Source organism: Camponotus vicinus, unplaced genomic scaffold, assembly GCF_025532165.1.
Source record: "Camponotus vicinus isolate PSW18456_S1 unplaced genomic scaffold, iyCamVici1.0 SCAF_5, whole genome shotgun sequence".
Lineage (NCBI taxonomy): Eukaryota > Metazoa > Arthropoda > Insecta > Hymenoptera > Formicidae > Camponotus > Camponotus vicinus.
Window position 1 is genome coordinate 2,214,367 of NW_028141977.1, and position 14,952 is coordinate 2,229,318.

General features: G+C 30.9%; 1 protein-coding gene across 14 annotated transcripts in view; it reads right to left on the bottom strand.

Annotated features, from left to right (window-relative positions):
* Slo2 (slowpoke 2) overlaps positions 1-14,952 on the bottom strand; it is a 167,408-nt gene that overhangs the window by 11,782 nt on the left and 140,674 nt on the right. For 13 of the 14 annotated variants that reach the window (XM_083100976.1, XM_083100966.1, XM_083100965.1 and 10 more), the window contains 11 exons: positions 14,677-14,860; positions 12,290-12,454; positions 11,620-11,840; positions 10,869-11,066; positions 10,213-10,439; positions 9,156-9,698; positions 6,782-6,943; positions 5,307-5,460; positions 1,277-1,382; positions 1,028-1,155; positions 206-457 (listed from right to left, as the gene is read on the bottom strand). In XM_083100976.1, the coding sequence (XP_082957102.1) occupies positions 206-457; positions 1,028-1,155; positions 1,277-1,382; positions 5,307-5,460; positions 6,782-6,943; positions 9,156-9,698; positions 10,213-10,439; positions 10,869-11,066; positions 11,620-11,840; positions 12,290-12,454; positions 14,677-14,860 (2,340 nt within the window). The remainder of the gene's footprint in view (positions 1-205; positions 458-1,027; positions 1,156-1,276; positions 1,383-5,306; positions 5,461-6,781; positions 6,944-9,155; positions 9,699-10,212; positions 10,440-10,868; positions 11,067-11,619; positions 11,841-12,289; positions 12,455-14,676; positions 14,861-14,952) is intronic. The other variant, XM_083100978.1, reaches the window with a different exon arrangement.

The window sequence follows — 14,952 nt, forward strand, 5'->3', positions numbered from 1 at the left end:
GCAGATATTTAAAAAGTAATACTAAAATTACTTATATAATAATGTTATTAATATGCAACTTTTTTAAAGTGCGCATAATTTTTCAAACTGAGAAATCATATATGCTTTACGCCAACAGCAATGAATACAGCCGAGATTCGAGCTTTAGATTTGTGGTCGAAGCACTTCCTATCAGATAAATTCCATAGCAAATGTAGACACTCACTTAAACATAGTTTGCACCGCAACTATCGTGTTACAATCAGCTAGGGTGTCCTCCTCGGCGGAATTGTTGAGTTCCTTGTTTACGACCACGACGTTCTCCGCCAAAGTGATACCTGCCCGAAGAAGGTCGTCCAAGCAGTCGATGGAGCCGCGCATCCAATAAACCAGCGGAAAGTAGGACACCGCGTCGAGAAACGCGATTTCCGGTTTTCTCTCCAGCAAAAGGATGATCGGATTCAATGACGTTTTCGACCTGGGAAATACTCCTGGCTCGTTAATTGTTCACGAAGCCTATTCACATCCACGAACGATCACTTCTAATTAGCGATACAGGATAATTTCAGTAGAAAATAATATATTCTGTTATTGTATAATTCTTCGTCTTTAAAGTTATACGTCTTTTAAATTTTAAAATAAAAAATATTTTATTAGAAAAATGTAACGAGTATAAATAGCTTTTCGTGGAAACGTATTCAAATAACAGATTTTTAAATTTAGTTTTAAGCGGCTTTAAGATTTTATTACACAGTTAAGGGAATATTTGAAATGTTTTAAAAATGACCGGATATTTTTTAATTAATGGAAAATGTTAAATGAACGGATGCAGATATTTAAAAAGTAATACTAAAATTACTTATATAATAATGTTATTTAAACAATAATCATATTTTTTATAGAATTAAATAATTAGTAATAGCAAAATAATATTATAAATGATCAGACTTCTATTTATCTTGTATACGAGTGTAATTTTGCAAAATTAAATAAACACTTCAAGCTAAAAAAAAAATACATATTAAAGCATTAATAATGCGATAAGTACCTAAAATGTGCTCTTAATGGTATTATAAAGTTATAAATCCCATTGCTGGCATAATCGGCCGCCAATATGATGGTTTTATTTTGCCAATTGTATTCTTTGGCGTTTCTATAGCTGCAATGCTGGCATACCTAAATCAAAAGAAGGAAAAAGATCGAGTATCGAGAGAGAGAGAGAGAGAGAAAAAAAGAGAATGGACGCTATCTTGTTTTCAATTTTTATACGATTCAATTTTATTTTCTAAAGAGATACCTGAGCCAGCTGAAGGCAACAGAGCGGCTTTTTCTCCTTGAGAAGATAGCACAAGGTCGGCGAAACTCCAATGAAGGGTGAAACCGGCGGGAATCCCTTGACAATCCTGCAACACCGTTGAAACTTGATTATCCCATCCCGACACTTTTACGTGTGCTAGATTTTGATGCCGTGCTTCTTATTAAAGAAACGTCGCACGGGAGGAACCAAGTGATAACGCGGTTGTTCAAGAAGGCGCCTCGTCAGCTGGTGGAGACGCTGGCGCATGATTGAAACTGTCACTCGTATTTTTTGGGGGATTAAATCAAGATCGAGTTGATTTTATCATATTTTTTGTTAGCCTTGGTATATAAATGAGCGACAGTTATTTTAGAACTCGCAAGAACGCGTTGATATACGACAAAGATATACTCTTCACAGGAAGCTTAACTGTTGAATGTCGTTTACTGATTTTTAGAGCTCCCTGAAAGCCGAAGATTTGGATTTCTTGAAGAAGATGAAAGAGGGAACAAGTCGCTTTACACCATTTTCGAATCTCGTGATCGTCACGTCATGAAATCCAAGCGGTGGATAATATTCGATATCAGGATATTATGCCTGACCGGAAGCATTTATCGCGCTCATAATGCCGTTGTTCGTAAATTATATCCTTAAGTAATTTATATTCGCGATTAATATCGGGCTACAAAATTTTATGACATAATTGATGGTGTTCACGAAGGTTTCGGTATAAAATTTTTATATATATTTTTAGTCGCTGATTTATTTTTGAAATAATCGCGAAAATTACTTATTATTATCCGCTACTAAGAATTTATTGTGTTTATTTATTTTCTTAATTTTTTGTAAATTAAACACATTTAATCTCAATTTACATATTTAATCTCGATGTGTGAATTACACGCATAATTAATGAATAATTAGCATATCGATGACAAAACAAGTTTACATTTAATTTAAATCGATTTGTTTGTTTTTGTTGAAAAATCACGTACATCAATAACATATTGCGTAAATATTACAATTAGGAGGATTATCGAGATGGGCTGTGCTATTTCCGATAGATACTTACATCGAAACCACTTAGCAAACTTCTAGTTTAGCTAAGACATATACTATATGTTATAATAAGTAAATTAAGATCGAGATAAATAAACTAGGTTTTAATGAGACCAATCAAGCAAATCAAATTGAGAGAGATGTGTAGAAGCGTAAAACGAGAGACTCACCCTTTGCTGCTGGACGGAAGTCGTGCGACAAGACGGCAGTGCACAAGGACGATGCAAGAAGGAAGACATCGAAAACATCCATGAGGACATATAGGGTGTCAGGCAGGACAGCATCGAGCAGCGATTCAACGGCACCGTCCGGTGCCGTTAGTGAAACAGGCATCGAGAGACATTGAGACAGGACACATCGACCATTGACTTGCACGATTATACTTAAATGATTAAAGATGGATGAACATTTCGCGGTGATTCAAAGTGGATTCGCGTCCAAATGAGAAACGTTTAACGGCTCATTTATCGTGTTCGATTCTCCATGTCATGTGGTTCTCAGAGAGATAAGCCGAGAAAAAAACATACAAATCATATACAATATAATAAAAAAAAATTTATAGCCTATCTTTTATTCTACTTTGCTCTATGTCGCTTTGGAAAGTTACATTCGAGAAAAATTTTTTTATCTATAGAGATATCAGAGATTGCACTTATATTACTAACTATATAAGCATAGCACTAATCTACTTAAGTAGAGTAAAAGAATAAAAGAGAGTAGAATAAAAGAATAAAAGAGTAGAATAAAAGAATATTGTAAATATGTATAAAATTTTTCGTCATTTATGCAAAATATTCTAGAAGGCGCGTGCTTCATCTGTACAAGAATTATTAATCATTAAATTAGGAGAAAGAGCGTTTTTCTATTTTTGATATATAAATTAAATATATAAATTGAAAAATTAGATACATAAATTGAAATTTATATGATAAAAGTTAAACTATTTTTTAGCTAATTTTGAGTAAATTTTAATAAGAAATTTAATACGAAATTTAATATAGTCAAGTTTAATTAAAATTAAATATTAAGAAACTTTCCATGACTCTTCTGGAATATTTTGTAGATATGAAAAGCAGATATTAAAATTTGCTCTAGAGTTTTTGTATTATATTTGCAATAAATTGAAAAAGCGCAATAGTTTATATTTTAATAAAATTTTAATAATTTATTATTATAAATAAAAAATAGTAATTTAAAATTCATGTTCTAAGATATTAAAATGGATAATTTAGGTCAAGGAAGGATAGAGGCTAGAGATCATTAATGATAAGATAATTATGCATAAAACGTTACGCGTTTTTACTTTTGAGTGTCATTCAAAATATATTTTATTTTTGTGCGCCAAGAAATGGTTTTAATTAAGAGAGATCTGAATAGAGTATATTATTCGATTTAATTTCAGTAAATTAAAACGATAATTAATTTCATGTAAAACTTCAAATTAAAACTAATGGGAATTAAAATGTATTTTTAATTGCAGCTATTTTCGCTCGTTGGAAAGACTCGAAGGATATAAAGTATAGGCTGTTACAACACTCATGCTGCTCACGAACTAACGTTGTCCTGCTGACGAAACAATGATGGTGTCGAGAGCATCCGAGATGAAGATAAGAGTACATTGTGGGAGGCGCGAACGCGCATGATGCATACTCGCCTAACTCACTCGCATAAGTGACCTCTCTTTCGATGTCACACACAATCAACGATACGATCGCGATCGTGGCTCTCCTGACGCGCGTCCGCGTTTTAGCGCTAACGACATCATTAAATTAAAAGCGCGCCCGTACTATCTTTTAGAAAGACACGAATGGCCTCGTCTTTGGCCTGCGAAAGCTTTTTTGCAAAATTTCATGATAACGCGCGACGTAAAATTTAGAGAAATAATTTAAAAAAAATTATAAATTGACAAAAATTGATAAAATTTAGAGTTAATAAACAAAATTTCAAAAATCGACAAATATGCTATGTCGTTTTAATAAATTTTACTTGTTCCAGTTTAATGAAAATGTAGATATTTTTTATAATAAATACGGAGAGAGACTTTTACCACTGTCGTTTTTCTTTCGCTAGCAGCGCACCTTTGAAGTACCCGGAGATCGAGTTCAAGGCCGGTAAATGAAATTTCAAAAGTTAATAATTTAATTTACACGTGTGCGCACATGTGTTTAAACCAGAGGGATATTGATATGTGTGATAAAAGTGCATGAAAATTATATTAGAGATATCAAACAAAGAACTAAAATAATTGCATAATAAAAATTGCACTGAGAATGAGTCGCTCAAAAAGTCGCTTTAAAATCTCTGTCGAATCTAATTTCTGATCTACCTATACGATAATAAGATGCTGAATTATTTTTTAAATTTGTGGTTTTTGACACAAAAAATTCATATATAAATCAAAAACTGATTTATTATTAGATAAGAAGAATGCATATAAATTAAGAGAAAAAGACAAACGGTTTGTAGATTTAATTATGTTTATATGTCTAATAATTAATTTTGTAATTTTTTTCTCTTTCTCTAATATCATTCTTGAAATTTTAAAATCTTTCCTAAGTTCTCTTTAGACTTTGCGATTATTGTGCAAATATAAAAAATATAAAAAACATACAATAAATGCTTATATAAAAAATGCACATAAACAAATTTGATGCTTAAGATCGTGTCATGCAGGTGCACGAGATAATAAAGTGCGAAATCGTTTTTTCTTAGAGAATTTTGCGAATTGTGCTAGAGAAATCGCTCATAACAAATATTAAACAAATCGGAAGAAGAGAAAAAAGTGGATAATGAAAATTTCGATCAATAATTTTTCCTTTGCTTCTCTTCCAAAGTAAATATATGGATTGACTTTTCTCATAGCAATGAGTTGTTCTTCGTGCTGCATTGATTGTCAAGGACCGTTGTCGTGATATCTCCAAAGATCCCCTTGAACTAGTCTATATCACGAGGAAGGAAAAAGCATACTTACGCGATTTTCTCGCTTGGCGATCTCCAGGGGACATCGTCATCCATTTCGTCCTCCGACTCGTCACCGTCGTGGTCCAAGGATTCTTGACCAGGTAAATGCAGCGTCGAGCTAGTCAGCATGTCTGGTACTGGTAGAATACTCGGCCTTCTGCTTCCTGATTGCAAATAAATAATTATTTTATTAATCATTGATGCTCTTATAAAATTTAACATAATATTATTTAATTATTATTATAATACTAAAGAAGATTTTATTCTTGCGTCGAAATATTTCGGAATAATAAACATATTTAAATTGACTTAACTGAATCAGTGGAGTTAATTTTTTATAAGAATTTAAACAGCAGTATTGCTATAAAAGTATTTAATATTGAAAACTATATAGCTTTTATATTTTAAGAATAATTAATTTATCAGATTAAAATTCAAAGACATAAATTAAATAATTAAACATGTGTATGTGTGTGCATGGGTGCGTGCGTGCGTGCGTGCATGCGAAAGTGTGTGTGTGTGCGTCTTTCAGTTATATTCAAAAACATTTTTTTGCGAGAAAATGATAATTTAAATTTTACAAAATATAAATATTTTGAATTAGTAATTAATACACAATTATAAATTTGAATATTATGAAAAAAATAACGCATATCAAATTATATTTAACAAGAAAAAATTTCTTATTTTCATATTTATCGTAGAATATATTTTTAAAATTTTAATATATGAATAAAGCAGGAAATAATACAAAATATTTGATAAAAACCACGAGTGTGTTTTATAGAAATTTAAATGTACTTAAAAAATTTTTAAATTGCGTTTTGAGTAACTTTATTTACATTAAAATATTGTATTTTATTCTAATCGCCAACTTGAAATAAAGAAGTAATTTATCGATAATTTAATAATAGGTAGGTATTTTAATTTTGTAGTATTATATATACAACATATATACATAAACACATAATATATATTAACACATAATGAGAAATTATGAAAAGAATAATCATATCTATTTGTAGGAGCAACTTTCTCAAAGTCGGAAAAACTAGTTACTAGAAGTGCTTTAAACTACTATACACACGGGCAAAAGTGTGTCAAATGCAAGACATAGTACTTTCAACAAAATTATGTCACAGCAGATAATATCCTTTAAACTTTACGTAACCTTTAAGCGAGTTTTATTTTCACATTCAACTAAAATCTCTATTTCAAAATTTCTTAATTTTAAAAGATATAACGTCCCGAAAAACCGTCATAAAAAAACTAAATTTTCAGAAAATAATGAACTACAAATGATATCGCAGAGATTAATTAATAAATTAATAAAATAATAAATAAATTAATAAAACTTTATATTTTGCATAATTTTTATTTGTTTATTTTTAGCGTAGAAAAAATAGGATTAATATTTTTAATAATTATTTAATTAAAAATACATAATTTAATTAAATTTTCGACAATAAAAAATAAACAACTGACCTCTCCTTTGAGTTAGAATTTCTGGACTCAGTAGATTAGGATTCGGATCAAGAGATCGTGGCACATCAAGGTGATTACCCGTGATTGGTGTTTGTGGCGATGATCCTCCCTCTTTCAAGCATTGCCTGGAGTCGCCGAATCCTCCAGGATCGAGATAAGTCGCTACAACATATAAAGTCGATCGCAATTAGTGAATTCTAATAATGACATTCAACTTTAAATATTCAATGACGCTACAAAGTTGCAGTTTACTGGAAAGAAAAACATCTCTATAACCGATAAATACGAATGAAAAATGTAACCATTTGGATGGGAAGCAAAAAGAAAAGGAAACAATTTTGCATTACTAGGAAAAGAAATGCTGTCAAACTATATTTTGTCTTTTAATCTACAAATAAAAATTGCTATTAGAAATAGCAATTTTCCGAACATTCATATCACATGTAATTTATACAAAATGTATGATAATATGAAAGAACATTTAACGTTTAATATGAAATAATACAATAATCTATCTAATTAATATTTACGCATTTTTTAATTTTTATTAATTTTTTTTACATATTTAATATAATTTGCACTCCTGCAAAAAATTTTTCAACACTTTAAAACTTATAACAATAATTATTATATCATTTTCTAATAAAAACTTAGATAGATGTTAATAAAGCGTATTTATTTTTAATTAACTGAAAAATGCGTTTTAATAATCCCTCAAGAATTTGCTTTTAATTTAATTGACGTTGTAATTTTACTTTCCTCTACTTTATTTTTATTCAGCTGGATTTTTGAAATGCATTCTAGTGACTTTTTAACCCATTGAAAATAAATAAATATCATTTATTTTCTGTTTAATCCGTAACTTTTTTTACGATCGAAATCTATACGGTAATTTAATTCAAATTCTAAGCATAAATATGCAATGAAGCGAGCAGGGAAGCATATTTACTAGGTGCTATAGCCTCGTAGCTTTTTATTCAGCCTCATAGCTTTCTATTCAACCACGCTTATCGAGGATCATTAATGACGAATGCTGAATGGTGCATAAACAGTAGCATATATACGTATTTCACACGTATAGCGACGTGCAAGTACAAAAGACCAAGTCGCAAAAGACATGAATGAAAAGGAAGGAACGGTTTGGCATTTTGGACGGCTTATCTGCAGTCAATATTGTACATCGAGACTTTATTGCGCGTGTGATTCAATACGCGTTACTCTATCTTCAATCTCTTCCATTTAATCTCACTTTATAATGTGATAGGACAATGTATGAAACTATGCATTGAAACAACTTTGTCAACTAATTGCAAAGGTATTTCAAGATCGCAGAATTATTTGAGTAATTATAATCTCAATATTTTTCTCATGAGAGATTCTTCGTTGGATTAAATTATTTAACGATATAATTAATAATAAGATAATAATAAGATAATATTAATTTATTTAACGATAAATTCTCAAATGAAATTCCTTTGATAATCCATAAATTTTATAAACAGAAATTTACTACCCCAAAAAACGAAATTATAACATGAATGAAATTAATTAAATTTTTAATTAAAATTAACGATTTATAAATTTGCACTAAAAATTATCATCGTTCCTTCCTTTTCTAAAATCAATGCTTATTACATTCTTTCATTAATTACCACTTTAATCTTACATTTATAGCTAGAAAGCATCGTGTCTTATGTATGTGTACATGTTTGTCGCAATAAATTTAAACATTTAACAAATATAAGCGTTAAACAAATATAAACAACTTTTTAAGCAGTGCTATTTACTAGTGCGATAAAAATTGATCTAATAAAGAACATTTATATATTAAGTTGATACCAATTAAGATCGGGTGCTTATTTTGAATTATTAACCCTTTGTGCCCAGTAGTTTCACTCTAACATCCTTTTGCTCCAAAATCTCGGTTTTCGCGCTGTGGCAACTTCATTTAGGAATCTCCAAAGAATATCAATTCGAAGTGAACATACTGGCTTCCAAAGAGCTAAAATTTTTCAGTTCAGTAAATACAAAAGTCAAATTTGATATTAAAATACACCAACTAAGCCTGAACAGATCGCGCAAAGAATTATCAAGTACGCGTTTATAAATACTTTGCACTACATTTTTCTTAAAACGAAGATTTCTAGATTTTTAATCACGAGAGCATTTGATCTATGCATCAAGTAATTTGATTTCTCGTAATTTTTGATCTACGCATCAAGTAATTTGATTTCTCGTAATTTTTGAACGGCGCGATCTCACAGACTAATAATACCGTGCTGAATCGACGTAAGAGAAGAGAAATGTAAGAAGAAGAGAAAGAGAAGATATAATAAAAAAGAAGAGAAAGCAGCGAGGCGCATGCGACACTCACGGTGGACATCGGATGCGAGTAAGTTGTGGTGTTGGATTGGTGTGGGCGTGCTAGGGAGGACCTGCAAAATAACCTGCGGCGGCAACGGGGCCCTGTGAGCCTGAGGACCGTTCTGAGGCCGGTCCTGTGCACGGGGCCCCGTGCAGGTCTCCTGCCTGCGTAGTGTTTCGCTCAGCGCAACGTTATAACTGTTGGAAAATCGCATCTGGTGCGCATCGGCACCGTTGCTGATTGCTGTACCATTCCCGTCGCCGCCGCCACCTACGGGGCAGCTGGTCGATATTGTCGTGGTGGTGGTGGTGGTGGTCGTCGTCGCCGACGTCGCCCCCGAATTCATGGTCGCCGTCATCGTGTTGGTCGTCGTCGTGTTCGTCGTCGACCCGTTGCTCGCGGATGTCGCGTCCGTCTTAGTCTCGACGATCACCTGCGTCCCCTCGCCGATGATGCCGCTCTGATTATTCGCGACCACGAACGCGGAGTTCTCCTCCTTCGTGATGCTCATGTAGTAACAAGTATCGGTCTTTTTCATTATGTGCCGCGGGCCTGCGCATAAAATTCACGAATTTGGCGCACGTGCCTCTTGTTTCGTAAAATATTCATTGGGAAAGCTTTCTTTCATTTTTTTAGCTTCTACAATATTTTATTTTCTAGTTTCTTAACTGCTACGATATTCTTAATTCTTCCCTATTTACAAGTTTTTATTATCAGTTGTTTTTCAGAATGTAATCTCTCTGTTTTGTAAGAATAAATTATTTTTATTTATTTCAATCAAATTAAATTAAATTATTTTTATTTATTTAATCAAAATCAAATCACACACATATGCTGCGTAAGTAATGCATAAATAGAAAGTTTACTGATATAATACATAATGCAACAAGTTGATAAAAAGTCATGTAAAGTAAAATACAAAATTTAAATTTCGAAAATATTACTTTATTCATTCAAGAAATGAAAAATTAGAAAATGTCAAAAATATAAAAAAGAGAGAAAGAGAAAAGAGAAAAGAGAAAAAGAAGGAAAAATGAAGGAGACACCGATGGTGTCGCAAAATTACCAGGATTCAGCAGAATAGTATCTTCGTAAAATTCCGGAAGTTCCGCCGGCCTGACCGCAACAAGAGCAACTCCGTATTTCCGGTGACTGTGGAAGGATGCGTATGTGAAGGATTTTCCCTCGTATTCCCCGAAAAAGCGGGAGTCGCCGAGAATTATGTGATAAATCTCGTTGCCGGAACATTTACCGTATAGTCTGTGCCACTCTTCCTGCGACTGTTGACCTTCTCTACGAGGAGGAAAATTCCAGTTCAAAATTTTCCCGTCTTCGTGCACGACGCACGATGCAATATCGACGATGTAATTACGCGGAGTAATAGCAAAAATAATGGACTTTTTACTGCATTATATTAATCGAATATTATAATCCCATACACACAAATTTTAGAAAATTTATTATTAACGATAGAATAAATTTCGCTTGAAATATTCATAAATTAAAATTAATATAAATTAAAATTAAAATTAATATTTATAGAAATTAAAATTAATATTCAGATAAATTGATTAAAAATTAAATACATGTTTGAAATGTAGAAATAATCCACATGTGTTATGAAAACACATAGTTTTTAAACAAATAGAATTTAATATAATATCAATGTAGTTCAATCTATTGTGTAATTATACTCTAAAATAGATCGTGAATAGAACTTACTGTCCTCTGGACGTGTGCAACAGCAGGGTAACTAATGTGGATGCACCGGGACACGTGCAATTGTTTGCCAATAGAGCGTACTTAAATTCATCCTCGCACACCACGTGCTCCGCAAACTTCACGTGGAGCTTGTTTTCCGGACGGAAGATTTGAACATACTGAGGAACATTGGGCGCAAAATCTTTCACTGCCCACGATCTACAATATAATCAAATAAAATTCTCTTAAAATTACGCGGGTAAGAAACACGCGCTTGAATTTATCAAATATATTTTTGTTAAATTAATTATATAAAATAAACATTTATTTTTTGAATTCTTGAAGTGTTATATAAATAATCTATTTATATTCTATAAGTGTCTGTCAAAAAAAGTTTCTGAAAAGTTTCACTCAAGAAAGAGATGCACTAAAGATTTTTTAAATTTATTTTTTATCTACGGATTCTTTTTACTTTAATATTCAAGATACTTAATTATGTGATACTTAATTATTATTAAACTGTATTCAAAAATAAAGAAAGTTTAAACCATTACAATTAACGAGGAATCAAGACTTCTATTTACATTTTAAAATAAAACTTAAATAAACGATGTCTTCGCGAAATAGATTATCAGAAAAAATATTAGGCTTCAACATTTACTTTCTGTGAAAGAGAAGGTTTAGGCAGCAAAATGATAATGGCCAAATTGAATTTCCAATGGTTAGAAAAGCGTAAGAAATTTAAATTTAAACATTTTCACCGATCGCTGACCTCAGTATCGTGTGCTCGTCAGCAGCGGTCTTGTCGGCATAATTTCTCGCTGCCAACACGAAGCAGGCTTCCGCCTCGTTCATTCTCGCTCTCGCGAGATCGCCGTCCTTCAAGCACGAGCCCTGAATGTAAATCACCCTCTGTGCCCAGATCGGCACTTGCAAGATCATTCGCATCGTAGTATCAAGTTCCATCGGTGACAAAAGAACCACATAATAGTCCTGTTACATAATAGTCACATTCAGGTCATTATCAAATATGTTAATATTAAAAATAGCAAAATAAGCAAGAATAAAACAATAATAATAATAATAATAATAATAATTTTATATTTCTTGTCTTTTAAGGCCATAAATTTTCATAAATATACGAGGATAATAAATATATTCTTGTTGCATATTTATATTTTTAATTAGCATATAAAAAAATTAAGATTAAAATTATTATTTTTATAAGTAACAATTCTATTTGTGATCTCATTCTGTTAGATTGGCGATTTTCAGATTGTGTTACCTATGACATTAAGTTGAAGTTTAATGATATTTTAAAATTAAATGCCTCATTAATTTCAATTGGTGATAAATCGGAAGTTGAAAAAAGATTTTTGAAATTACAAGTCATTGGTGTAAAGTGAAATATTTATAGGAATGTAATTCGTTCATCGTCTGACCTGCAGCAAAGGGTGGGCGTAAAACTCATTTAGAAAGTCCATGATAGTGTCGGCTTGCAACGTCGTACTGCAAACTACCACGTGCTTCTCGCTCTGCGCTCTGTGTGAAGAATACGAGCCGCCCAGCTTCTGACGTTCCATCCACGTGAAAGCTAATTGTTCGAACTGCAATCAATATAAAATAACGATTATTTGCTACTGCAATCAGTTAATATGTCTGAACCATAATGAGGGAAAACGAAACAGAAAACCTCGATATTCGCGGTCCATTTGTGAAATTAACAGATAAATAAAATATCTGTGAAAATATTATTAATTTTAAATAACTGATTTTAAATATTTAATTAAAATTTATTTTTAAATAACTGATTTTAAATACAAATAATTTTAATTATAATATTTCACACAATATTATAAATTATTTCTTTATTGATAAATTTGTAAAAGCTTCAGAGAAAAATAAAAAATCTTTTCTCCATATTTTTTTCTTTTATTATTTATTATTTCCAGATTATGCCTTATTTCAGATATATGTTAAATGTAAATTTAATATATAATTAATATAATACATAATTATCTCTTGATTATAAATACATTATAAATATCTTAGTGCAACATATCATATATGTATTTATTTAAATAATTTTTACTTGTTAAAAATTGCTCTCATTAAATTTTATCAATTAAAGATTAATGAAACTAAATAATTATAATTCCTTTCCTACAGAAAATACAAATTTGCAAATGTTAAATTGTTCTTAACACGTCTCTGTTATCTCGTCAAGTATGGCATTTCCATCATCTAAAATCGGAATTTAATCGAATACGGAAGTGCAAGGGTCAGACGTAAAGAGAAGGAAGATTGACACATCGTGTTGACCTGTACGAATTGGTATCTCGTATGCGATTGGCAGGCAATTTGACAGATAAATTACAGCGATCACGAGGCTTTCCGCGTTAAGCGCTGCGCAATCAGTTGACGCCAATAGACAATGAGTAGACACGAGTTGCCCTTGTCGCTTTGTGCAATTAATATTATTTGATCGAATTCTCATTAAGCATTAAAACAATTCAACCATTAATTATTAGATATTTAACTATCCGTAATTGCTTTGCGCTTGTTTCTTTAAATTGTTCTCTGAGAGATTTTATATATTAAAAAAAATTTTATTTATCAAAAGGAAAAAAATCTTTTAGTAATAAGATTATAATATCTATCCACGATATTCTTCTTTTTTTTACAATTACACAAAGAGACAGAAATTTCCTTGATGCATTATTATCGTCTGGTTACATTAAAAATAAAAGTGTTATAGCTTAGAAGCCGGATAGAGTAATAAATATTCGTAAAACGGCGAGGGTCAACCGCGCGACAATATGGCCAGTAAGAAGAGCCTCGTTTCGGTACGTTTATGAGCTTCCCTACGGCGTGATCTAAAATAACGCCTATAAAAAAAGTCTATGAGGCGAACATCACTGAAACGATTACGACTGACTCGCTAACGAGATTAAACGAGATGAACACAAGTTTAGAATAATATGTTGACGCGAATTTTGTAACACAAGTTACATAGTATTTTTTTAAAATATATAATTCATTAATAAAATATAATTTATTAATAAAATTATGACAAGTATATCACTTATAAATTTTTTTCTAAATTTTGAATTATTTTTCAGAATCATGATATATGTATATAATTCATATATATTACATATATTCATATATATTATACAATTGCACAAAAAATCTTTATTATATTTTTAAATTATTAATACATACTACACGTGCGTTCTTCATATTTTAGTTTTTATTATTTTAATTATTAGAAGTAATATATACCACATATATAAACATTAAGACTTATAATAATTATTTAAATAACATTTTCAGTTTAATAACATTAAATTTAAAATTAAATAATATTTTTCTGAATAGTAAATGTGTAAAAAACTTTTATTATACATACAAAAATATTTTATTTTAAATACTTGTCATCAAGCACATGATATGAAGTAGTATATATTAAGGTTTTTAAACACATTCTATTACTAAAATTTCTGATACTTTTATTTGAATAATCTTAATTGTTTAATATTTCACAAATAAGATAAGTAACACGCCGCGAGGCAATTTAATTGTTATACGTTTGACGCCGAAAACAATATAAAATTTAATTTAATATAAAATTTAATTCACACACAATATAGCAATATAGAATTTAATTGTCTCAGATCTGTCACTTTAAAAAATTTTTAATTTAATTTAATAATAAAATAAACGTAAGAATTAGAAAACTTGAAACCTGAGAAATTTTAGTCTAATAAATATAACAAACTGATGATTCTTTTTATCAATTCATTCGTTTTTAAAAATGCATACGTACCTGCGTAGGTAACACTATGAGCGCCACGCAGATCATGATGACCATGTAAAGTTGCGAAGGCCAAATGTCCGGCACGAAATCTCCATAGCCCACCGTGGAAAATGTCACTACGACATAATACGTGCTTTGAAATAGGTTCAAATGTCTGTGCCCCGCTCTTTGGAAGTGCTGGATCCCGCATACGCTGAAACAGAAAATTCATTGGATCATTTACGATTAATTAGAGAATAACCACGAGAATATATAGGAATACAGTTATAGTTATTTTGCATGCGC